The following is a 26,667-nucleotide window of genomic DNA, read 5'->3' as shown; positions in this document are numbered from 1 at the left end:
TCACTGAAATCACCCCTCCTCTATGCCGATTTAAGAACAGCCTGTACAACTGTAGCAAATCGTTCTCCTAATCAATTGCATCCAAATCTCCCCTAGTGGTTTCTGAGGTTTTTCCCAACCCAGGCCATCCGCCAAGTCTGGAGAATAACTGTGTTCAGCACTAGGTTCTTGTGAGTTTTTTCGGTCTATATGGCCATGTTCTGCCTCTAGAACATGGCCATATAGCCCGAAAAAACCCACAAGAACCTAGTGATTCCAGCCATGAAAGCCTTCTACAATACATTGTGTTCAGCACTGTTATTGAAGACAGTGCAGACCTGTGGGGTCAAACCTACTTGTAGCCACATCCTCTTCCAAGACATTGCCTATATTGATGGCTCACAGTCCTGTTAAATCAATCAAATACAAACTTGCTTTCAAGCCTCTGGAAGCATCATTTTCAGCTTTGTGTACAAAATCTGTGGCCCCAATTTGCACCAGGACTGTGGCGCAGCTGCATTAAGATCACTACTGACCGAAAAGTCATGAGTTTGAAGCAAGCCCAGGTCGGAGTGAGCTTCCGACCAATTTTGTGTAGCTTGCTCTCGACCTTTGCAGCCCGAAAGACAGTTGCATCTGTCAAGTAGGAAATTTAAGTATCGCTTATGCAGGGAGGCAAATTTCACTAATTTACGAGGCCATACAAATCTCCAGCAAGTATGCAAAGAATGAGGAAGTACTTCATCAGTGTCACAAATGGTTGGTGAAGGGACAGCTCCCCTGGTGGCCAGAATACCCTCATGCAAAAGCTGGAATGTTAAATAGTCTATGTGTGTCTGTCTATATATATTGTGTGTCTATGGCATTGAATGTTTGCCATGTATATGTACATTGTAATCCGCCCTGAGTCCCCTGCGGGGTGAGAAGGGTGGAATATAAATACTGTAAATAAATACAGGATCAGTGTCTTTTGGCAATAGCAGGCAATGGTCTACATCAGTGGTTCCCAAACTTATTTGACCTACCCCCTGGAAATTAATTCTTCTAAATCTTCTCTTCTTTCTTTTATGTTTTCCCTGGCCCCTTACAATTATTCATTGCCCCAAATGCACCTGTGGCCATTATCGCAGATGCAGATCAAGAATAGGGCTCCACAGTCACCTACAGACCCACTAGTACACTCATCCTGGAGGACCATCTTACTTGGACAATGAGGGAACGCCTAAGTAAGTAAGTAAGATTAGAAAGAGATGCATGCAGAAAAACACTTGATGGATACGGGCAAGATCATAGTAATGAAACACACAAACACAAGTGACATTAGAAAGTGCAATGCAGGCAGTACGTTGCAAGTATGCAAATTCTACTATTTGCATGTTTTTACAGTACTGCTTGTATGGCACTATCTAATAATAATAATCATCATCATCATCATCATCTTTATTTATACCCCACCACCATCTCCCCAGTGGGGACTCGGAGTGGCTTACATGGGGCCAAGCCCGGACAACATATTACAGCAAAATAAAACCAGAACATAAACAACAAACAACATCATCAAAATTACATAAAGGGACAAAAAATTATAAACACAGTCATAAAATAACATTCCAATAAGCACAATCACAATAACAATGGGCGGGCCACATGTACAGGATAAAACGATTAAAAGACTCTACTGAGATAAAAATAGGAGCAAGTTATTTGCAGGGAACTCATAAAAACACACAGAGTTGTGAAGTTAAACTTGTGAAGAGTTGTGAAGCTAATGCCATATTGCTTGTGTAAATGGTGACAGTTCCCTTGTCTGCATGCTTCAATGTCACACTTCTTGTGCCTACATTGTAGTTAAACCCCATTTTAAACATATATGGCTCCACTAACCATGGAGATCCAAAAATGGCAGAGAGGTGCTGCAGTTTGGGGTCAGAACCTAATTCCCATTTCCTTCCTTCAAATGGTTCTGTTCTGTCATGCGCTGGGCCTGTAAAGAATTTCCTTTAGGACAGGATGTGCAACCTTGGCCCAGCGGGAAGCCAGGGGGCCCAAAGAGAAGTTTTCCCTCACAAATGATCTTTAGAAGGCTTGTGAAGTATAACAAAGTTCTTTATTAATGAACAATCAAACAGAAACTTCTCTTGTCTTCAATAAAGCTAAACAAATGCTTCCAAGCTTTATGCAACTGGTGACTTCCTAATCTTGCCCACGAAGGACAGGCAACTGTCTTCAATAACTTCTTCTTTACTTTAAATGGAAAATCCCCTTTTTAACTTCTCCCAGGCCGACTGTAATCTAACCCTTACTGATGTGGGCTCCGCTACCGGGTCGAACTGCATCTCGAAGCACCAAGTGGACCTACCAGTAAAGGCTTAGATATTCTCCAGCTGGAGTTCTTTGGTCTTTAGGGCTGTTTTCCTGGAAATATTTGGAGACTCTTAAGACTGTTTTCCCCTGGAAAGTCTTGGATGCTCTTAAGACTGTTTCCCCCCAGAAAGTCTTCAGGATTGAAGCTTTTGTACAGGGGAAGCTTGCACACGTTCTGTACATTAGCTTTCCTTGCTGAGACTAACTAAAAATGGCCCCCTTCCCTTCCCAATTGCCCTGAGCAAGGGGCGGGACCAAAACTTAACAATGATAGGCAGGTGACTTGCCCTACGACTGCAACCAAAGGAAGCCACCTATCTGCAGAGTCCCTGAAACCTAGGACTCCAAACAAACATTTAATACAAAGCAAATAAAGTTGGAGCTCCTGGTACAGCCGTACCAGCACAGGTTCAGATAGACAAATTCTTATGTTTCATCTGCATGAAAGGGGAAATGTAATTAGGAGATTGAAAGCTTCCCATTATTTATTAATGCCTTGTCAATAACACTTTTGTTCTTGGGTTATAAATGCCATTTCCTAATTGGTTCTATCATAAAAAACATGGAAAAAGTTTATTAAACTGAAAACACTTTGCTTTTGCAGGACATCCTGCAGCACATTTTGCTATAGTTTTTCAATAAATATCTCATAGTCAACCAATCCAACATTGTTTGTGGCATCCAAAAAAATGAAGTTTCTGGAATATAACAATTACTTTAAAAGAAAATACTGCACACTTAAACAGAAAATAGCACTTTCAAACCAGGAACAAAACATTTTAAAAATGTTATTTCACAATGCAATGTGTGTGGCATGAGGACAGCAGAGAAAGAAGTTGAGACTACAAGCAAATGAAATACAATGAATACCTCATTCCATTTGGCTGGGAAGAAAGAGGCCATAGCAATTCTATAACCATGTATGCCTGCAATCCTTTAGGAAAGACATCACTGTTGCTAGGTATGTGTGTGAAAGAGAAAGCGAGAGAGAGTATTATTCTCCAAATTAATCAATGTTGGGCACAATTCTGCTAAAGAATTGTCAGCCTCCCGAAGGACCACTATATTATGCAATCTTTCTTCATTAAATATTTCCTATCAGTGAGGGCTGACAGTTTCTATGGTAATGTTACCAAAAATTTTCCCCAAGAGCGATAATGTTTCTATGAAAATATATACACACTAGTCATCCACATAAATGGTAATGTCACAGCAAAAAAACAAAAAGTGATTTACCTAATTGGCATACTCGTTTGCAATTCAGATTCTGTGGACTTTTATTCTTTACCAAATGGAGAATCCCAGCTGATTGATTGAGTTTTTACATTTTGTACAAGTTCTTCTTAAAACAATTATTTTATTTTATTCATTTTTGATACTAATACTAATTGACTGCTCCATCTCATTAAATAAAAAATTAAACATCCCCATAAAAAATCACTACCTGCACCAATTCAAGGAGGCAATACAAATATTTCCCCAACATGTTTGAAGTATGCTTCATCCATAGCAAGCCTATCCCAAGGAATAAATATAGTGTACAACTTGTGATCAGGATTTTATGCATAATTAAATAGCTGTTTTCTAAGAAACTGTATGTAATAGTGGAGGAAGCTTGAGAATAACTCAAATTCTGATACAACACTAGGCATCTCTGGAATACTAGTGTATCTTCTGGATCATGAATGAGCAATATTTGTGGTTTAGTTGGATCACATATAAGAGAATCTGTGCCTGTCGAGCATATGCTAAACCAGATAGGCCAGGACAGAAAAACCAACTCACCAGGTTGAAGACAAGCTACAGAGGTTTATTACAATTTGGCCAAAAAGAATGCAAATGTAGTAGTTTGTTTCAAAATATACAAGCATAAATAAACATACTGAGAAATACAAGACATCTTATCCAGTTCTGACAGCTATTCGGACTTCTCGCTCCCTCTCTCGATTGGCTGGAAAAAAAGCAGGCTAGAATCTGTGTTGGGATTGGCTGAACTGAAGAATGGCAACTAGGGATTGGTCAGAATAAAGGATTAATCAATTGCAGAGATGACCTGTGGGAGGGCACAGTCTGGGGAAAACAAATGATAATGATATGTTGATGAGCTTTTGATGAGATCAAATGTCCCGTTCCAAGTCAAACAAAGATGTGGATCTTAGAAATTAAAGATGCAAGACTCAAGAGACAAAGGCGCTGATCTTGAGTAATGAACGGCTTAGTTATTGAATAAAAGAGTTAATAAATATACCTGTTCTTAAGTCTCTGTTTCTGCGGGCAGCCACCTCTGAGCCTCAGGTGAACTATATAACTATACAAACAGTCGTGGGCTAATCTGGGCTGGAATGGGAAGTCACCTATCTCCTCATAAACAATGGGTCTGGCTTGGGAAACAGCCAGATGGATTCATCCAGCCATCTTATTTTCAGGGGATTATCTTTGCCAGGTCATGGAAAGTTGACCATCTTTGGGCTATGACTTGATACATTTTATAAAGCAGTTTGTACATCTTATATACAAGAGATTGATACAGTACATAGAAAAATACAAATTACCCAAAGAGTCATGAAAAATAAATACAATGTATTAAAAGATTAGGAACAATAGTCTTTGGAGAAGGTGGTGGAGGGGGGAGGGCGCTGAAGCCGCCACTGGTCCGCTCTTAGTCTCCCAATGCGTCAAACACTACAAAAGTCCAGAAAATGTTAAAAAGGGGGAAATCATATATTTATTCTAGAGCACTTGGCAAACTATGAATTTTACGGGAAGGGGGGAGGGGTTGTATAATGGCTTGGCAACACAAGGACATGGGGGGACTGTTATCCATCCTCCATGTTACAGCAGTCTCCAGACATGACACTGGTCCTGCATGTCAAACATCAATGGGGATATCGGAGAAGGGATAATTTCTCCACCCACCACCTGATGTCACTGCAGGCGATGGCTGACACGTAGGACCTATGTCATGGCTGGAGACTTCTGTGACATGGAAGATGGAAGGTGACAATAACTGTGGCTACCTAGTGACACCAAACCATGTTTAGTACTGCTGGGCAGTCAGGACTCAATTCTTCCTTCACAGACGCTGAGCGGGGTGCTTGCCTGGTCTATCCATGGACTGATCCATCAAACACCTTGCCAGGTAAGGCCCAGTTTATTGGATAGGTTCAGTTCCAACCCCAAGTGACTTGCAATAACTTCCTTCTTGAAATAGAACCATTAACCAGCACAAGGAGTTTATCAATAGTGATAGTTCAAAACTTCCAATAGGTAGAATGCTTAATGCAGCAACCTTCTATTCATTTATTTGACTTTCATCCCATTTTCTTCTCAGAGTTGGGACTCAAAATGACTTATGACAAATTGAACATGGGTAAAGCTAAAACCGGCACAAGGGGGGGAAAAGAGTAGATGTTATTCTCTTTAAAACTATTTAACAGATTATGGTACGAAATTGCTATTAAATTTAAAAAGCAATTTCAAAATACATCTCTATTTAAATTACCATTGCTCAGTAGCCAGCTCTTTGCCGGCAACCCACTAAATGAAAAGATCTATGCCTGCTTAGGGAAGGACACAGGAAGGGCACCAGCCGAGCACTGATTACAAGGGAGTTCCAGAGCCTGCCTTCCCTTATTTAACTGGTGTTAATCTGTTAAACGTGACAGTGAAGGAACTGAAAACATCAGTGAGCTTCAATGGATCTTACTATAAGATCTCTATTCTATAAAACACCAACTCGAAGAATCAATTGAAGTGACAATTAAAGGACCACTCTACACTATATAAAAAACCATACTCATCTTCCAGATGCCTTGAGTGTGACATACAACCTCTGTACCAGTGAAGTTAATATAGCAAATCTCACATCTTTCTCTGCAGTTTATGGGAAAATCTGTTCTAGGTTGCCTGTTGCAACTCAGGGTAGCGTTCACCTTGCTCCAGACACCACCACAACAAAGCTGTAGGTTTTGTAGTTTATTGAGAAAAAGGCAAAATCAAAACACAGTAAAAGAAATGCAAAAGTTCCATAGGCAATACAAAGGCTTAAATGCAAAGACAAAGTTCCCAAGATCCAAAGGCAAAAACATGAAGCATAATCCTTTAGCAATGGTCAAACAAGAGTCCATGGAAAACAGTTGAAAACAAGGCCCAAAACCCAGACTCAGGAAGCCAGAAGCATGCTGCTAAAAGCCAAAGTTAATCCACAGAAGTTTGCATGGAAAGAGCTATGTTGGACTGATAGCCCTTGCTTGTCAGCTACAAGGATAAATACCCTTTGCAGACATGAACGCATTGCATTGACCTTTGGCCCCCTTGGCTTCTCGCTTGCTAGCCAAGCGAGTGCTTCTCCGGAGCCTTAATTGCAGACTATCTTGCCTGCTCATTAATTCATTATCTTCATGGCTATGTAACCCCTTGTCTTTGTCCAGCTGGACCGGATCACTGTGGGAAGACAAAGATGTCTCCACCTGGCCGTGTGGGATTTCACTCTTGTTATCAGTATCACTAACATTCCTTTCCCCTGGGAACTGACTCGTGGTTTCTCCTTCAGCAGCCCCACCGTCAGTGCTGTCTGAAGCATGTACAGAAATCTATAACCCATCGTCCTCCTCATCATCAGAAGACCCACAGAACTCAGCTTCAGACTCAAAGTCAAGCTGAGTCACAACACTGCCATACAGAAAAATACAATCAAAGTGCTCCCAACAGATAGCCATCTAGACTCTGCTTAAAAACCTCCAGTGAAGAGACAACAAATTCCACTGCTTGTAGGGGTGATAAGGAAATATGATGTATATATTCAGTTTTATCATATTTATCTACTGTATTGTGATAAGTGTCTTATTTTAACTTACTACATAGAGTGTAATCAAATCTTATCAAGCCTTGTTGATGTTTGGTTTGGTATTGTGATATGGTCTAAGGGCTAATCTATAAAATTGACTTGACTATTCCACTGCTAAACAGATCTTACTGTCAAGAAGTTTTTCCTAACGTTTAGGTGGAATCTATTTTCCTGCCATTTGAATCCTTTGCTCTGTATCCTAGTCTCTAAAGTACAAGAAAACAAGCTTGCTCCTCCTCAATGGGCCATATCTAAACATGGTTATCATGTCACCTCTCCATTTTCTTTTCTTCAAGGTAATCATACTCAGCTCCCTAAGCCCCTCCCTATAGAGTTTGGCTTTCATTTGTCATTTTAATTGCCCTTCTGTGGACACCTCACGACTTCTCAATATTTTTTAACTGTGATGCCCAGAACTGGTGAGATCTAACCAATGTAAATACACAAATGTCCTGTTGCTATAAACTTCAGCAAAAGTATCAATTCAATTAATCATGAGAATACTCAATTATTTTGTATAGTACACAGGCATAAAGAACAAATGCGATGGGACTATTTACAATGGTGCAACAAACATAATATTCATGTTTTCCAAATAATTAGTCAGATCTTCCAAACGTTGTGTGGACAAACTTTAACATATCCAAAATAGTCCCATGTGAGTTCAAGATGAGATAAAAAGTCTTGTGAATACTACAAGGATTCCTGGGTGTTTATGGTCCTTGTTTCAGGAGGAGTATCCCTTCTTCAGGTTTCTTTCAAGTTTTCTTCAATCATTTGAAATAATATCTTCTGAGGCTTTATAAACTAAATTTACATTGTACTTATAGATATCTGTGTAGTTAGATATCTAACCAAAGCAGAAAAAAATGAGACTATTACTACCCTCAATCTAGATGCTATATTCCTATTGATACAACTAGAACCTCACCGACTCTTTTTTGCTACCGCCTCACAGTGTTGATTCATATTCGGCTTGTGGTTTACTAAGATTACCAAAAGCCTTTCACACGTACTTTTTCAAGCTAGGTGTCACCCATCTGTGCATTTGATTTTTATTGCCTAGCTGTAGAATCATATATTTCTTCCCTTTGAATTTTATTATTTTATCACTTTTTCCCACTTCTCCAAAAGGTTATTTTCTGTTAAGGTTATTTTGGACTCTGATCCTGTTGTTTGGGTTATTAGATAACCATCCCAATTTGGTGCCCTCTACAAATTTGATAAGCATGCCTTCTATTTCATCATCTAAGTCATTGATAAATGATTTCATCCGACTTGATCAGATCTAAGGCAGCTTCCTGTATAGCTAGGTTCGGGACTAGACATGCAACTGGAAGCATATCAAGGTGAATACAAGACATTACCACAGCCCATTTGTTTTTACACTAATCTATCAAACTGCAAGCACAAAAACTACATTAAGTATTGATGTCTTAATTACGAGAATCTGCAATATGATTAATACATGATGCCCACATACCATAGTATCTGTTGTTATTTCATTTCAAGGCAATCCTTATTCTACAGTTCCGATCTTTGTTGTCTATATTGGAACCATGTGTGCCCTCTTGTTGTAGTTGGCTTGGGTTTTTAAGATGAGCTTCATTTTGTTGCCCAATTAATTCCTGTATAGAGATGGGGCATTAGTCTCTCCCATCTCTGTCCAATGGAAGGCTTCTTTGGTAGATGTCCACAAAGGCATTTTGAAGTAGAATCTTGATCTGTACTTTTTCCATACTCTGCATAGTGTATTTCTTAGCAGGTGGCTCTTAAAATTAGAGTTGAATAATGTTTTTTTTTTCATATATTAAGTATCCATGCCATCCATATCTTAAATCATGTCCTTCTAATGTCAGTTTTATTATCTATCTATCTGTGCTGTCGCACGCTGGGCCTGTGCATAAGACTGTAGACAGGACATAAATTCTGTGTGCCCAACAGGACGCCGGGGCTGCCTCAGATTAAAGGCCTTTGGATTTCTTTAAAACAGAGTCTTTAGATTGCTTAAAGGTTCAACAAAGTTCTTTATTAATGAAAACAAACAGGTACTTTAAGGCTTTCTTAACAGTCTATTGGCTCTCTCTCAATCTTGTCCACAGGGAACAGGCACTATCTTCATAACTGTAACTAATGGGGAAATCCTTAACTTCTAATCTGGGCAGTCTGTCTTTGCTTCTGTTGGTGTGGAGCCCCTGCACCCGGCACCAACTGCTTCTGGCTTCCGCGAGTGACCCTTACCAAGTAGACCCCCTACTTTGTAGACTTCCAGGGGAAAAGAATTCCAGTTTCTGTGATGGCTGACTGAAGTCCTTCAGCAAAGGAGATGTAGGGCTGTATAATCCCGGCCAAGCCGTAGGCTGTATATCTCCCCAGCCAAGTCGTAGAAGATGAAGCTTTCTACAGGAGCTCTTGGTATTATGTCCTGCATGAAAGGCTTCTCTGTGTGGACTGAACCCAAATTGGCTCCTATTCCTTCCAAAACCCAAAAAGGAGGCGGGACCAGGGAACCTAACTATAATTGACAGGTGGCTTGCCCTATGATTGCAGCCAAAAGAAGCCACCTATCTGCACTGTCCCTGAAACTTAGGACTACAACAAACATTCAATGCAAAGCAAACAAAATTGGAGTTCCTGGTACAGCTGTACCTGCACACTATCTATCTATCTGTCTCTCTGTCTGTGTGTGTGTGTGTGTGTGTGTATTTCTTGGGACTCAACGAGAAACTTTTGCTTCAAAAAGGGCTCTGTGGCTGTTTTTACATTTGTTTTTACACAAATATATCAACCTGCAAGCAGAAAAACTACTGCAAAATTATTAATACATGATGCCCACATACCAAAGTATCTGTTGTTCTTCCATTTCAAGGCAATCCTTACTCCACAGTTCAGATCTTTGCCAACATTTCAGATAACCAACAAGCGATTTCATCAAATTCAAGCCTGTGCCCAATGTCTATGATTTTAAGAAAGCGCCCCAAAATCTGGCATAGAGAATGTATTGATACCAATAAGACAGTGAAGCTTAAGTAATAAGAACGCCCATCAAAGCTGCCAAAAGAAGTAGTGCTTATTTCTTTGGTTTTCATTTCCCAATACTCAAGTGTTGATGATGCAGTCAGAGCCACTTGAGCATTTTTAATGGCATTAAGTGGCTTTCTGATCATAAAACAGTGAGAGATTGAGGACCATGTTGGCCTCCCTTAGGAAAGGCTTTTCCGTTTAATGGCAAGCAATCTGTTTTTATCTCTTTGATGCTCAGTTCCCTTTTGCAATAAGAACTTACACCAAAAAGGACACAGGTGGCTCCATGTCTTTTTCCGCCTCTTGTTTTCATAACATCTAGTTGAATGCAATGTCAACAGATTGCCAAGGTGGGCAACAATGCAGGTATTGGGGAGAATAAGCTGCCTTTGCTGGAACCACACAAACTAGCAAGAACAGAACAGAACAGAACAAAACAAAACAGAAAATGGCTGGACGTTTACTTCTGGTTTTGAAAAACTAGTATCCTATGATGAGTATAGGAGCTCTTCGACCTACTTGAAAAGTAAATTGCTGTTCCTGGGATATTTAATGCACTCATTTTGCAGATATCAAAGATAAAATCACACCGTTACCAAATAGGGACCTTGATTGTCTTGTGGCCAAAAAGTGCCTGCAATTGTGACTGTAAAGCAGTGGTTCTCAACATGTGGGTATTAGAAGCCCCCGGTGGCACAGTGGGTAAAACCCCTGTACCGGCAGGACTGAAGACCAACAGGTTGCAGGTTCAAATCCGAGGAGAGGCGGATGAGTTCCCTCTATCAGCTCCAGCTCCTCATACGGGGACATGAGAGAAGCCTCCCAAAAGGATGATAAAAACATCAAATCATCTGGGCATCCCCTGGGCAACCTCCTTGCAGACGGCCAATTCTCTCACACCAGAAGCGACTTGAAGTTTCTCAAGTCACTCCTGACACGACAAAAAAAAAACATGTGGGTCCCCAGATATTTTGGCCTTCAACACCCAAAAATCTGAAAAGCTGGTAAACTGGTGAGAACTACTGCTGTAAAAGCTTTGCACACTGATTTTTTTTCTATTTTAGTGTTGGAAAAAGTTTCATGCATTTTAAAGGTTGTGAATGACGCTTGCATGTACACATGCTTTGTTTGCTATTATATGAAATTTTATTTTAAAAAACGTTAGGAAAAGGGATGGTCAGGAACTCTTAAGGCAGGGGTCCTCAAACTAAAGCCTGAGGGCTGAATACAGCCCTCCAAGATCATTTATCCGGCCCCAACTTAAGTCTGAAGCGACTTGAAAGCACACAACAACAACAACAACAACAACAACAACAACAACAACAATCCTATCTCATCAGCCAAAAGCAGGCCCACACTTCCTACTGAAATACTAATAACTTTATATTTGTTAAAATTATTCTTCATTTGAATTATTGTATTGTTTTTAAGTGTTTTTTGCACTATAAATAAGGTATGTGCAGTGTGCATAGGAATTCATTCATGTTTTTTTCAAATTATAATCCGGCCCTCCAACAGTTTGAGGGACTGTGACTTGGCCCTCTGTTTAAAAAGTTTGAGGACCCCTGTCTTAAGGGGTCAAGAAAGACTAAAAATAAGCTTGTAAAATGCATGTTGCTGCAGAATTGCCCTTTGCCCATCCCTGCCATAACAAAGCTACCGCTTGAGCAAATGTTGGCAGTTTTTGCAAAAGATGTGGTTGTCAGAACTCTATGCATTTTCAGGGATGATTCCTTGCTCTTTCTCCAACGAGTGGCTTGGAACTGGAGAGTGATTGCAGGTATGTTATGCTCCTGAAATGCTTTGACTACTTCACTCCTCTATTTTCAGGATGGAGAGGCATTGTCCTTGATGTAGCAAAGGAATATGTGTTCTTTTGACCACCATGTAATAAATTGCTGAAATCCAACTGAACAATGATGTGGAGAAGGAACAGAGTAATACATAGATAGCATTCATTTTTAGACATTACTAGCTGTCCCCTGCCACGCGTTGCTGTGGCCCAGTCTGGAAAATAAAGTAATGAGATAGTGTTGGTTTCTAATATATGTAATTCCTTTATGCTTGTGAGTAAACAGTATTTCTTGTTGTTTCTTTGTCCGTGTTGATGTGGAGAGTTTCTGGTTTGCCCACCCTGGAACATGTAACATATCATTGTTCTTCTTTAAGGGTCCCTTTCAAATCTATGATACTATATGTGTGTGTGAATCATATCTATCTATCTGGTATCTCTATCTATCTATCTATCTATCTATCTATCTATCTATCTATCTAGACTGGATGGCTCTTTGTCAGGAGGACTTTAGTTACATTTTCTTGCCCTGATGAAGGGAGTTGGATTGGATGGCCTTAAGTATGTTCTGTTGGTCATGGGGGTTCTGTGTGGGAAGTTTGCCAAGATTCTGTTGTTTGTGGGGTTCAGAATGCTCTTTGATTATATGTGAACTGTGAATCCCAGTGACTACAACTCTCAAATGTCAAGATACTCTCAAATGTCAAGGTCTATTTTCCCCAAACTCTGTCTGTGTTCATACTTGGGTTGTGCCAAGTTTGGTCCAGATCCATCATTATTTGAGTCCACAGTGCTCTCTGGATGTAGGTGAACTACAACTCCCAAACTCAAAGCCAATGCCCACCAAACCCTTCCAATATTTTCTGTTGGTCATGGGAGTTCTGTGTGCCAAGTTTGGTTCAATTCCATCATTGATGGAGTTCAGAATGCTCTTTGATTGTAGTTCAACTATAAATCCCAGCAACTACAACTCCCAAATGACAAAATCATAATTTTTTGAGTGATGGTCACTCCTTGTGTTGTGAGACGTTTTGTTGCCAAATTTGGTGTGATTTCGTTCAATTGTTCTTTTGTTTTTAAGCTACTCATTATGCACACAGCATTTATATATATATAGATGAGAGAGTCATCATGGTACGATGGTTCAAGTATTGGACTAAGACCAACACTCCAGGAGACTATGTTGAAATCCCATTCAACCACGGAAATCCACTGGGTGACCTTAGGGAAGTCACACACAGCCTAAGGGGAACACAATGGCAGACCTCCCCTAATAATTATTGCTAATAAAACCCTGTGGTAGAGTCTTCAACAAGAACATTCTTAACAAAACAAAAAAACCCAAGACATCACATTGAAGATTGAAGGAACATAGAAAAGGCACAATTCCACATCATTTCATATCATAATGCAGGGGTCCTCAGATTAATGCCCGGGGCCGGGATACGGCCCTCCAAGGCCATTTACCCGGCCCTTGCCCAGGGTCAACTTAAGTCTGAAATTACTTGAAAACACACAACAACAACAACAACCACCACCACCACCACCCTATCTCATCAACCAAAAGCAGGGCCACACTTACCATTGAAATACCAATAAGTTTATATTTGTTAAAATTGTTCTTCATTTAATTATTTTATTGTTTTAAGTGTTTTTTGCACTACAAATAAGATATGTGCAATGTGCATAGAAATTCATTCATGTTTTTTTTTTCAAATTATAATCCGGCTCTCCAACAGTTTGAGGGACTGTGACTTGGCCCTCTGTTTAAAAGGTTTGAGGACCCCTGTCATAATGCCTACTCAGACCTCCATGAGCTGTCCCAGAACATATCTACTAATCTAGCATTTGACTTCCAGCAACCTGGAACAACTACTTCTTTACTGTTTACTTATTTTAAGTTTATACTGCCTTTTTCCAAATAGTGGAATTCAAGGTAACTTCCAACAAGTTTTAAAAACAGTTGCATAAGAAACACAACTATTATAATATTAAAACACAATTAAATTGGATTATTTAAAACATCAATTGAACTATGGAAATTTTGAGATCAATCCCAACAAACAGAGAGAGAGAGAATCCCACACACTTTGAAAGCTCTCTTATCAACAGCAATTCACATTGGACTGCCAGCCAAGAGTGAGATGTTGGTACACTTTGGAAAAAAACATTGCCTTAAATTGTTTCAATTCCCTAGGCAGCCACAGTTCAGATAAACTTATTGTATGAGTACTATCTCCTGATTTTAGTTTACTGCCTCTGATGCTTCTTTCTTGTACAGATAAGTTCTGATTATTATTTTATCTGTGGTATGGGACTTCAGTTTTATCTCTTGTGCACAATTCTCTGATCAATGATCTGCTGTAAGCACCATGGAGCTCAATAACGCTTTGTATTAAATATGTGCACATATAGGATGGGAATGTATCAATGACAAAGTTTAGTTGCATGGCCCCAAATGTGTCTGAAATTTGGAAAATGTAATAGAGGGCATTATCATCATGATACATCTTAATTTCTTAGAACATTTCCCAGTCAAACATTCCTTCAACAGCTTATAATTAGTAAACAATAAGAGGTTACAAACACGTGGTCATTATGATTCTCCGGTCTAAAACTTCTGACAGGATCACTGTGCATATCTTTGATAAATGATTGTAGATGTTGTCGTCATAAACATTGGAAACCCTCAACTACAATATTATCTTCCCATACTTTCAGCACCACAGCACTAAATATATAGGATATCTAATATAATATGACCTAGGAGCCACCGGTGACACAGTGGATTAAACCCCTGTGCTGGCAGGACTGAAGACCGACAGGTTGTAGGTTCAAATCTGAGGAGAGAGCAGATGAGCTCCCTCTATCAGCTCCAGCTCCCCATGTGGGGACATGAGAGAAGCCTCCCAGAAGGATGATAAAACATCAAAACATCCGGGCGTGCCTTGGGCAACGTTCTTGCAGACGGTCAGTTCTCTCACAACAGAAGTGACTCGCAGTTTCTCAAGTCGCTCCTGACACATGATAGATAGATAATAGATAGATAGATGACCTCCATTGACTTCATCACATTGAGCTGGAGAAAACGAGGGAAAGCAGAGGAAAGAGTAGAGTTTTCTGGTGCTGTCTTTGTACTGTCGCACGCTGGGCCTGTGCATCAGACTGTAGACAGCACATAAATTCTGTGTGCCCAACGGGATGCCGGGGATGCCTCAGATTAAAGGCCTTTGGATTTCCTTAAAACACAGTCTCTAGAATACTTAAAGGTTCAACAAAGTTCTTTATTAATGAAAACAAACAGGTACTTTAAGGCTTTCTTAACAGTCTATTGGCTCTTTCAATCTTGTCCACAGGGAACAGGCACTATCTTCTTAACTGTAACTAATGGAGAAATCCTTAACTTCTAATCTGGGCAGTCTGTCTTTGCCTCTGTTGGTGTGGAGCCCCTACACCCGGTACCAACTGCTTCTGGCTTCCGCGAGTGACCCTTACCAAGCAGAGCTTTGTAGACTTCCAGGGGGAAAGAACTCAGGTTTCCGTGATGGCTGAATGAAGTCCTTCAGCAAAGGAGTTGTAAGGCTGTTCAACCCCGGTCAGGCTGTAGGCTGTATATCTCCCTGGCCAAGCCATAGAAGATGAAGCTTTCTACAGGAGCTCTTGGTTTTATATCCTTCATGGAAAAGCTGCTCTGTGTGGTCTGAACTCAAAAAGGCTCATATTCCCTCCAAAAACCCAAAAGAGGCGGGACCAGGGAACCTAACTATAATTGACAGGTGGCTTGCCCTATGATTGCAGCCAAAAGAAGCCACCTATCTGCAGAGTCCCTGAAATTTAGGACTATAACAAATATTCAATGCAAAGCAAACAAAATTGGAGCTCCTGGTACAGCTGTACCTGCACAGTCTTTAAAGAAGACAAAGAATTTACTCACTCCCAACACACTAGGATTACCTCCTCCAGCTTTGAACTCAACCATCCATTTAATTCTCATCACATGGGCAGGTGATGACTCCTTCCATTTAAAGGATACCAGCACACTGCCTTCAAACTCCTTCAACTGAAACAGAAGCGCCTTTCTTAAGGTCATTTGAACTCAAGACACTTGATTGAAACAGAAGCATATTTCTTAAGGAAGCACTTTTCTTGGGGTCGTTTGCACTGAGATTCCCTCCCATTGTTCCTCTAGGATTTCAATTTTTAAAAAACACATCATACTAGATCATAGGAAGTGGTTTTAAATTAATCCTTTCCCCAGGCCTCTGCATTGGCAATCTGGGGAAATGGGCATTTTGGCTCCTCCCACACCCAACATTATTCTTTTATATTCAAGTGGGCAACAAAAGTCGGCATCTGTGGTTAACATCACATGGGAAAATTGGCCATTTGGCCCATCTCTATGCAGGGAATTAAAAATTAGTCACTTGCCAATCAACTCAGGAATCGTTGGAAAAACCAACACTTTAGAAATGGCAAAATATCTCACCCCCACAGTTGAAGCTTGTGTTATGTGAAGGGCATAATGGATTGCCATTTATTAAATATGTAGAAACACTGATTTTATTATGTGTGATGAAGTCACATATCTGCAAGAGATACATTCCTGGACTTCACATGGATACATGAAACAAACCACATTATTTTCAATGAGACAAACAATAGAGGAACTGAGAAGAAGGTATTGTCCATAAAGGAGAGTACACTGAATAATCGAAACTGTGGATTAACGAAACTGTGTATACATGGGCCATTCTATATGCAAAAAGGAGCAAAACAGAGGGAAATGTCAAAAGGAATTGTTTGACTCCTCCAGTCATCTGCAAAGAAAATAAAAACAACAACAACATTTTTCTTGCCCACCTCTTCTTGTGGCAAAGAGAATTCATGCATACAAGACTGTGCTGTCACGCGCTGAGCTCCTATAAAAGACTGTAAACAGGACTTAAATTCTGTTAGCCCAACGGGATGCCGGGGTTGCCTCAGAGAGAGGTTTTTTGGGATTTTCCTGAAAAGATGGGCTTCAAAGTCTTTAAAGATGCAACAAAATCTTTATTACTGAACAAATAACAAATCTTCAAAGATTAGCTTCAAAGTTTTCTTAATAAACTATTGGCTTTCTCAATCTTGCCCCGAAAGGCAGGGAACTGTTCCTTCACTGTTGAGAAAATCCCCGACCTCTACCTGGGCAATTTGTCTTCTCTTCTGTTGGCGTGGGACCCCTACACCCGGTCCAATATGCTTTATGGTTGCCGTGAAGGGCCCTTACTGAACAGAGACTTTGCAGAATTTCCAGGAGGAGGAAGATGTTCATTCCCAGTGATGGCTGGCTGAAGCGCTGTGGGACTGGATCGAGAGCAAGAGAGCTGTGAGGCTGTATCTGTATATCCCTGGCCAAGCTATGAGGCCTTTTCTCCCCGGCCAAGCTATGGGGTTATTTCTCCCCGGCCAAGCTGTAAATGATGAAGCCTTTTACAGGAGGCCCTGGTTTAAGTCCTGTAAGAAAGACTTCTCTGTGTGGACTGAGCCAAAATGGCTCCTAATTCCCACCAAAACTAAAAAAGGGGGTGGAACTAGGGAACCTAATGATAATTGACATGTCATTGACCCAATAACTGCAAAGTAAGGAAAGCCATCTAACTGCAAAAGCATAGAACTTTAAAATACATGCAACAAATAACAAGTAGCAAGGTAAGTTGGAGCTTACATTTAATCAACTACCAAACTCACAAATGTTGTATTTTGTCTGTCTGTTTGCTTTGTTCTGTTAGAAATGTAATATAATTGACTGGTTGATCTGAGTGGAAGTTCCCATGAACTATCTTATCTGGTAGACTTGATTTACCATCAGTGTCACACGGAATAAACAAATCAATATTACCATATTTTCCAGCATATAAGACGACTGGGCGTATAAGACAACCCCCAACTTTTCCAGTTAAAATATAGAATTTGGGATATACTCGACGTATAAGACTACCCCTCTTCCAACGCACACCAAATAAAAAATTAAAAAGCATCAGATTTGAATATGGTAATTTTCCTATTACTTTACCTCCTTCTCTGCCTCTCAGATCTCGCACATGCGCACCTGCACTGCTTCACTGCAGTCTTCAGGAGCGAGATCTGAGAGGCAGAGAAGGAGGTACGGTAATAAGATACAAAGGTGGGCCAGACAGGTAAAAAGAAATGTGCTTTTCTGGGCACAGAGCTACTCTATCTCTTTTTTCCATACCCCGGACACCCCGGACGCCTGCACCTTGCTCCGCCCTTCACTTACACCTTCCCGGTGAGGAGCTCCTTCACTTCACCATCGGGACCTCATTAAGTCCACGAATCCTGATGAATGGATTTTCTTCTACCGTACTTGTACAGCGTCGCCCTTAATGCTTTCATACAGTCGCTGCATACGGCAGGGATGTGGCCGCTGCCATTTTTGAGCTCCCCCCACCATATGTAGCAACCACAGATTCTTCAATCTGGATTGGAAGTTTCAGCACTTGCTCTATAAGACGACCCCCGGCGTATAAGACGACCCCTGACTTTTGAGAAGATTTTCCTGGGTTAAAAAGTAATCTTATGTGCCAGAAAATACAGTGGTTTAGATGTGCATCAACAGGCAGTCTGAATAAACTCTGATGCTTTATAAAATGAAATAAAGTCATTACTGTAGTTACTGTGGATTAATGAAACTTTGTATACAGTAGGCTTGGGTAACTACGGATAAATTTGGTTCTAAACTCGTTTCGTTTTTAGGGGGTTTTTGCATTTCGTTTTTTAAAAGAATTCCGAAATTTTTCTTTTAAAAAGTTCGAAATATACGAAATTTCGTAAAATTACGAAACAATTACGAATCAAATCGTTAATGGCGGACGCGATTGCGCAATATGCTAAAAAACCCTCCAAATGGGACAGGGGGAACTTCTGAAGCTTCCCTCTCCCTCTGTTGTTGACTGTTGGTGTGATAATTTATTTTTTTATCACTGATAAAACAAACAACAACCCTAAAACTTGCACCAGACATACGGAAATAATTTCGAAACAATTTCGAAACAATTACGAAACAATTACAAAATAAATTGAAAATATTGTTTCGATTTTTAATTACTCCTGCATGGCTCAATATCGGATCGTAAGCTAATTTAAATGCGAATTAATAACGTATTACGAAATTAACGAATGAAACCGCCCAAGCCTAGTATATAGTGCAAAAAGGAGCAAAACAAAGGGTCAAAATATTAGATATTTCTCTCAATTGAGGGGCATGTGGACCTACAGAAGCAGTGCTTAATAATAATAATAATAATAATAATAATAATAACAATAACAACAACAACAACAACACAACACTTTATTTATATTTCGCCCTTCTCACGCTGAAGGAACTCAGAGTGGATCACAGTCCACATACACGGCAAATATTTAATGCCGTTTTTTGGATGGGACAAAGACAGACAGAACAGAAAGGAGGTATTTCTATCAGTTGAGCAAAAGACAAGAGGGAAAGTGAGTGTGCACCATAGAATCAATGCAGTTTGACTCCACTTGAACTACCAATGTTAGGAAATGTTTTTTTTTTTTTTCCCCATGCTTGTATAACATGAACCATGGCAGCTAAAATGGTGTCAAGTTTCAGATCCACAGAGAAAGAGAGCGAGCGAGCATACTTTTTACAATCTAACCTTTTTCCTTCCAACAAGAAAATGCAGTCTAGGTGGATACCAGAGGGCCCTTCCAGACATGTCCTATATCCCAGGATCTGACCCATTTTTGTGTTTATCCCATATTATCTGGCAGTGTGGACTCAAATAGTGCAGTTTAAAGCAGAAAACCTGGGATCAGATCCTGGGACATAGGGCCTGCCTGGAAAGGCCTTGAGAGATATAAAAGAAACTGATAGTCTCCGGATCAAGAATTAGTATGGACTTTTCCGTTTCAAGAAAAATATAGGATGGAGAGTCAGCAATGTTAGAGAAGAAAGGATAACATGAAGTACTGCTGTATTCAAACAAGGAAGAACAATGAGTGATAAGAGCACATTGATTACATTGCTTCTGCAAGTATATATAAATATAAGTTGAGCATCCCACAGCCAGATTCACGAAATCCAAAATACTCCAAAATCCAATATTGTCCAAATGTGACACTTTTGCTGTCTGACATTTCATGCAAAAAAGTTATTTAAAAATTCTGTGTTTTTAATGTTTGCAATATTTTTTAAAAGGCTATGAGTATAAAACATATATGAAACATATATGAATTTCATATTGAGCCATGGGTCCCATTTACAAGCTATTATACATGTGTGTGTATGTATATATGTATGTGTATATAGTATGAAACATATATGAATTTCATATTGAGACACGGCTTCCATCTCCAAGATATTGTGTGTGTGTGTTTGTGCGTGTGTGTGTGTGTATATACACACACATATTGTATGAAACATATTTGAATTTTGTATTGCAGCATGGGTCCCATCTCCAAGTTATTATATGTGTGTGTTTGTGTGTGCATATGTATATATGTATGTGTATGTAGTATGAAACATATATGAATTTTATATTGAGCCATGGGTCCCATCTACAAGCTATTATATGTGTGTGTGTGTGTATGTATATATGTATGTGTATATAGTATGAAACATATATGAATTTCATATTGAGACATGGCTTCCATCTCCAAGATAGTGTGAGTATACACACACATATTGTATGAAACATATACGAATTTTGTATTGAAGCATGGGTCCCATCTCCAAGTTATTATATGTGTGTTTGTGTGTGCATATGTATATATGTATGTATGTAGTATGAAACATATATGAATTTCATATTGAGGCATGGGTCCCAAGATACACACACACACACACACACATTATATGAAGCATATATTATATGAATTTCGTATTGAGACATGGGTTTCACCTCCAAGATATGTATAGATACGCACACACTGTATCAAAGATATATGAATTTTGTATTGAGACATGGGTCCCATCTTCAAGATAGTTTTTCACAGATAGTATGAAATATATATGAATTTTGTATTGTAACATGTCTCCCATCTCCAAGACGTTATACATAATGTGTGTGTGTATGTGTCCCATCTCCAAGATGTTATACATAATGTGTGTATACTGTATATATATAGAGAGAGAGGGGGGGGGGAGGAATGAAACATATATAAATTTCATATAAAGACATGGGTCCCATGTCTAAGATATTATATGCTTGCCTTACACACAACGAAATACATTCCAAAATCTGAAATCTCAAACACTTCTGTTCCTAAGCATTTTCGAGGAGTGATAGTCAATGAAAGACACAGGAAGAAGCAGCATCTAGTCATGTACTGATAAAGATGTGTGTTTGTGAGTGCGTGCATGCAAGAGGATTCTGGGAACAAGTACTTCTGTTTGCATGCAAGCGCATGAAAGGGCAACAGGTGCAAATAGACAAAAAGTAGCCTATGTATTTGGATGCAAAATCTAGGAAACGGAGTAAGGAAGGTGGAGGAGTAATAGAAGAAAAGAGGAGGAGGTAGAGAAGAAGAAGAGGAGGAGGAGGAGGAGGAGGAGCAAAAGAAAAGGGGGAAGAGAAAGAGAAGAAAAAGAGCAGAAGGAGGAAGAGGAGAAGAAGAAAAAAGAAGAGGAAGAGAAAGGAAAAAAGAAAAGGGTGAAGAGAAGAAGGAGAAGACGAGGAGGAGGAGGAGGAGGAAGAGAAGAAGGAGAAGAAAAAGAGGAGGAGGAAGAGAAATGGAAAAAAGAAAAGGAGGAAGAGAAGAAGGAGAAGATGGGGAGGAGAAGGAGGAAGAGGAAGAGGAGAAGAAAAAGAAAAGGGGGAAGAGAAAGAGAAGAAAAAGGGCAGAAGGAGGAAGAGGAGAAGGAAAATAAAAATAGGAGGAAGAGAAAGGAAAACAAGAAAAGGGGAAGAGGAGAAGGAGAAGATGAGGAGGAGGAGGAGGAAGAGAAGGACAAGGAAGAGAAAAAGGAGAAGAAAAAGAGGAGGAGGAAGAGAAAGGGAAAAAGAAAAGGAGAAAGAGGAGAAGACAAGGAGGAGGAGGAGAGGAGGACGAGGAAGAGAAGGAGAAGAAAAAGAGGAGGAAGAGAAAGGTAAAAAAGAAAAGGAGGAAGAGAAGGAGAAGAGGAAGAGAAATAGAAAAGGGGGAAGAGGAGAAGACAAGGAGGAGGAGACAAGAAAGAGAAGAAGGAGAAGAAAAAGAGGAGGAGGAAGAGAAAGGGAAAAAAAGAAAAGGATGAAGAGGAGAAGACGAGGAGGGGGAAGAAGAGAAAAAGAAAGGGGGAAGAGGTGAAGACAAAGGAGGAGGAGGAGGAGAAGAAAAAGAGGAGGAGGAAGAGAAAGGGAAAAAAGAAAAGGAGGAAGAGAAGGAGAAGAGGAGGAGGAGGACAAGGAAGAGAAGAAGGAGAAGCAAAAGAGGAGGAGGAAGAAAAAGGTAAAAAAGAAAAGGAGGAAGAGAAGGAGAAGACGAGGAGAAAAAGAAAAGGGGGAAGAGGAGAAGACAAGGAGGAGGAGGAGACGAGGAAGAGAAGAAGGAGAAGAAAAAGAGGAGGAGGAAGAGAAGGAGAAGACAAGGAGGAGGAGGAAGAGGAGAAGAAAAAGAAAAGAGGGAGGAAGAGAAGACAAAGAGGAGGAAGAAAAGAAAGAGAAGAAAAAGAGGAGGAAGAGAAAGGGGAAAAAGAAAAAGAGGAAGAGGAGAAGAGGAGGAGGAAGAGAAAAAGAAAAGGGGGAAGAGGAGAAGCAAGGAGGAGGAGGAAGAGGAGGAAGAGAAGAAGAAGAAAAAAGGAGGAAGAGAAAGGGGAAAAAGAAAAGGATGAAGAGAAGGAGAAGACAAAGAAGAGGAGGAGAAGGAAGAGAAGAAAAAGAGGAGGAAAAGAGAAGGAGGAGGAGACAAAGAGGAGAAAGAGGAAGCTACCCCCAGTATGTTACCATTGCTATTTGAAAAGATGCTTCAAGCTGCTGGTCGCCTGAACCACACTGGATAGAAAGCAAACGAAACCCTTGAGTTGGAATGCACCGTGAGCGCATCTGCACGGCAAAATTAATGCAGTTTGACACTGCTTTTAGCTGCCATGGCTCAATGCTACAGAACCATGAGAGATGCAGTGTTCCAAGATCTGTAACCTTCTTGGATGTCTCACCAAACTGCAACTCTTCTGATCTCATAGCATTGAGCCACTGAGGGATCCAAGGATCTCACATGCAAGGGACAAGCTCTGCGACCAGGGTGGCCTCCATCCTCGCCTACTCACCTGTCGTCGTTCTGCCAGCCTTGGTCGCCCAGCAACAAATCCCGGAACCTGTACCTGGGGGGAAGCGGGGGCACTTCGCTCTCCAGGTCCACCATCCTCGCTTCCCCAGCGATGGATCCGGAGCAGCCGGGGCAGAAGGGGGAAGCCCTTCTTGCAGGAGGGAGGATCTCCTCTGGCTTTTGCCACTAATCCCTGCTGGGAAAGTTTATGCCGACTCTTCCCTTTTGCCTTGGAGGCAGCAGCCTGGGGCGCACGCGACAGAGCGTCCGAGCGCGCGCTCAAGCTGCGAGCCCCTGCCTGGCACGCGCCGGATGCGCGCGCCGCGCTCGGTAACAAAGGGTCCCCTGCCGTGCCAAAGCAGTCCGCTGACTGCTCAGCCAATCGGAGAGAGGGAGGGGGAGACCCCAGGCGGGTGACGTCGGCGGGAACCCCGCCCGTGTCGACCAATCGCGTGGCCCTCATTAGCATGCAGAGCAGAGAAGGGGTTCTCTCCTGCTTAAGCAGAGATGACTGGGAGAGGGTTGGGGGATCTTTTCGTTAGTGAATGGAGGGCAAAGCAGTGGCTGGCATACTAAACCCTGATGCTAAGACTAGAAAGGGTCTTCTATCTATCTATCTATCTATCTATCTATCATCCTTCCATCCGTCCATCCATCCATCTATCTATCTATCTATCTATCTATCTATACATCCTTCCATCCGTCCGTCCGTCCATCCATCCATCCATCTATCTATCTACTTGTTGTTGTTCATTCCTTCAGTCGTCTCCGACTCTTCGTGACCTCATGGACCAGCCCACGCCAGAGCTCCCTGTCGGCCGTCACCACCCCCAGCTCCCTCAAGGTCAGTCCAGTCACTTCAAGGATGCCATCCATCCATCTTGCCCTTGGTCGGCCCCTCTTCCTTTTGCCTTCCACTTTCCCCAGCATAATTGTCCTCTCTAGGCTTTGCTGTCTCCTCATGATGTGGCCTGAGAGTTCTGAGAGTGCCTTGGACTGCAAGAAGATCCAACCAGTCCATCCTCCAGGAAATAAAGCCCAACTGCTCACTGGAGGGAAAGATACTAGAGACAAAGTTGAAGTACTTTGGCCACATCATGAGGAGACAGAAAAGCCTAGAGAAGACAATTATGCTGGGGAAAGTGGAAGGAAAAAGGAAGAGGGGCCGACCAAGGGCAAGATGTATGGATGGCATCCTTGAAGTGACTGGACTGACCTTGAGGGAGCTGGGGATGGTAATGGCCGACAGGGAGCTCTGGCGTGGGCTGGTCCATGAGGTCATGAAGAGTCGGAGACGACTGAACGAATGAACAACAACATGATGTGGCCAAAGTATTTCAGCTTTGTCTCTAGTATCCTTCTCTCCAATTAGCAGTTGGGCTTTATTTCCCGGAGGATGGACTGGTTGGATCTTCTCGCAGTCCAAGGCACTCTCAGCACTTTCCTCCAGCACCACAGTTCAAAAGCATCTATCTTCCTTCGCTCAGCCTTCCCTAAGGTCCAGCTCTCACATCCGTAGGTTACTACAGGGAGTACTATGGCTTTGACTAGGCGGATCTTCGTTGCCAGTCTGATGTCTCTACTCTTCACTATTTTATCAAGATTTGTCATTGCTCTCCTCCCAAGAAGTAAGCGTCTTCTGATTTCCTGGCTGCAGCCTTTGACTGTGTGGATCATAATAAATTGTGGCAAGTTCTTGGTTGTATTGTTAGAGACCCTATATTGGGTCTTCTTAGGTTCAAATCACGGGAGCATGAAAGGAAGGAGACAGTTCCAAAAAAGATCAAAAAACAAGGTTTATTTTAGTTTCTTCATGAAGAAGACGGACAGCCTGACAGCACATACATATGCTACCCTTCAAGTGACTGCCGTGCCCCCTTTGCTTTTTGACCACCGATATATAACCTCAAGTAAACAAGAACATTTTTTTTGTCATGGAAAGTACTCTCTTTCCAGCCCCCTCCCTTGACCTTTTGACGGAAAGTACCTTATTGTACCTGCAGACTCTGTGCTTAACCACAACCTTTGAACTTAACCACAATACAACTTCTGACCTCTACATGTCACATCTTGTTTCTTAAAAACATTTTCTTCCATGTTGCTATTTTTCTACAGAGAAAGGATATGTTTCTCTTTTGCTGTTAATTTCATTTAAAGCCCCTTGCTTAGCATTTGCAAATTTCACTCAAAGACCCTTTCAGTATTGGCATACCAAATCACCTTGTCTCTCTCCTGAAGAATCTGTGTAATGACCAAGTAGCAACAGTAAGAACTGATCATGAAACAACAGAGTGGTTCAAGATTGGGAAAGGCGTACAACGGGGTTGTATACTTTCACCCAACCTATTCAACTTGTATGCAGAACACGTCATGCGATGTGCGGGGCTTGATGAATGCAAGGCTGGGGTGAAAATTGCTGGAAGAGACATTAACAACCTTAGATATGCAGATGATACCACTCTGATGGTCGAAAGTGAGGAGGAACTGAGGAGCCTTCTAATCAAGATGAAAGAAGAAAGTGCAAAAGCTGGGTTGCAGTTAAACATCAAAAAACCAAGATTATGGCAACTGGACTGATTGATAACTGGCAAATAGAGGGAGAAAACATGGAGGCAGTGACAGACTTTGTATTTCTAGATAGAACCAATTAGAAACCGGATTTTAAGTGGATTTTTTCTCTAATGTGACGAAGTTTATAGTGTTGATTGTTTTGGACATCTGCTACAAAATTGGTGAGAAAGAAAAGCATGATGATACAAAATACTACAGTATATTACAAAATGCTAACAACTTTAGATGATCAATCCTTGCTGCAACAGAGGAAAACTAGGGAGCAATTGAGAAGAAAGGAAGGCATAGGTAAGGAAAAGGATGTGGTAGCACTAGTCATTAGAAGGAGGGAAGGAAGGAGGTTTGATATGCAGCTTCAAAAGCAGCCACTGCTAAAACAGAAGATCTCTGATGATCAACCAAAAGGTGATAAGCTATTGTTAAGCTAAAAGCAGAGTTTTGTTTCTTGGGAATGCTGAACAATAATTTAGAAGGAAAAAAAGGGATAATGCTACAACATATGATAGCTGAGATGGAAGGAACCAGTTATCTCATTGCAAAAACTGGTGAAGATCTGTGAATTAGCTGAGATGGACAAGTTAGTTGTGCTAATTAAGGAGAAAAAAACTTTTAAGAATGACTACTTCTTCACAACAATGATGGGGGCATTTATCAACTATGTAACAAAATTTGAAAAAAACTTCTCTTCCTGATTTGAAATTGTTATTTCTTGTTTAATTGTGCAATATTTACTTTGCAAATAGGTGTTATATTCCAGAAACTTCGCTTTTGTGGCTGCCACAAATGATGTGGAACTGGTTGAGACTCTTTGTTGTTTATTCAT

The 26,667-nt window shown here is 40.9% G+C and overlaps 1 protein-coding gene across 2 annotated transcripts in view; it reads right to left on the bottom strand.

The window, feature by feature from the left end:
- KCNT2 (potassium sodium-activated channel subfamily T member 2) overlaps nt 1–23,568 on the bottom strand; it is a 349,979-nt gene extending 326,411 nt beyond the window's left edge. For both annotated transcript variants that reach the window (XM_067467600.1, XM_067467601.1), the window contains exon 1: nt 23,275–23,568. In XM_067467600.1, the coding sequence (XP_067323701.1) occupies nt 23,275–23,369 (95 nt within the window). In that variant the 5' untranslated portion in view covers nt 23,370–23,568. The remainder of the gene's footprint in view (nt 1–23,274) is intronic.
- Between the last annotated feature and the right edge of the window lie 3,099 nt (nt 23,569–26,667).

Source organism: Anolis sagrei, chromosome 4 (assembly GCF_037176765.1).
Source record: "Anolis sagrei isolate rAnoSag1 chromosome 4, rAnoSag1.mat, whole genome shotgun sequence".
In the NCBI taxonomy this organism is placed as follows: domain Eukaryota; kingdom Metazoa; phylum Chordata; class Lepidosauria; order Squamata; family Dactyloidae; genus Anolis; species Anolis sagrei.
Note: the sequence above shows the minus strand (reverse complement) of the source record. Positions and strands in the feature narration are given on the sequence as shown.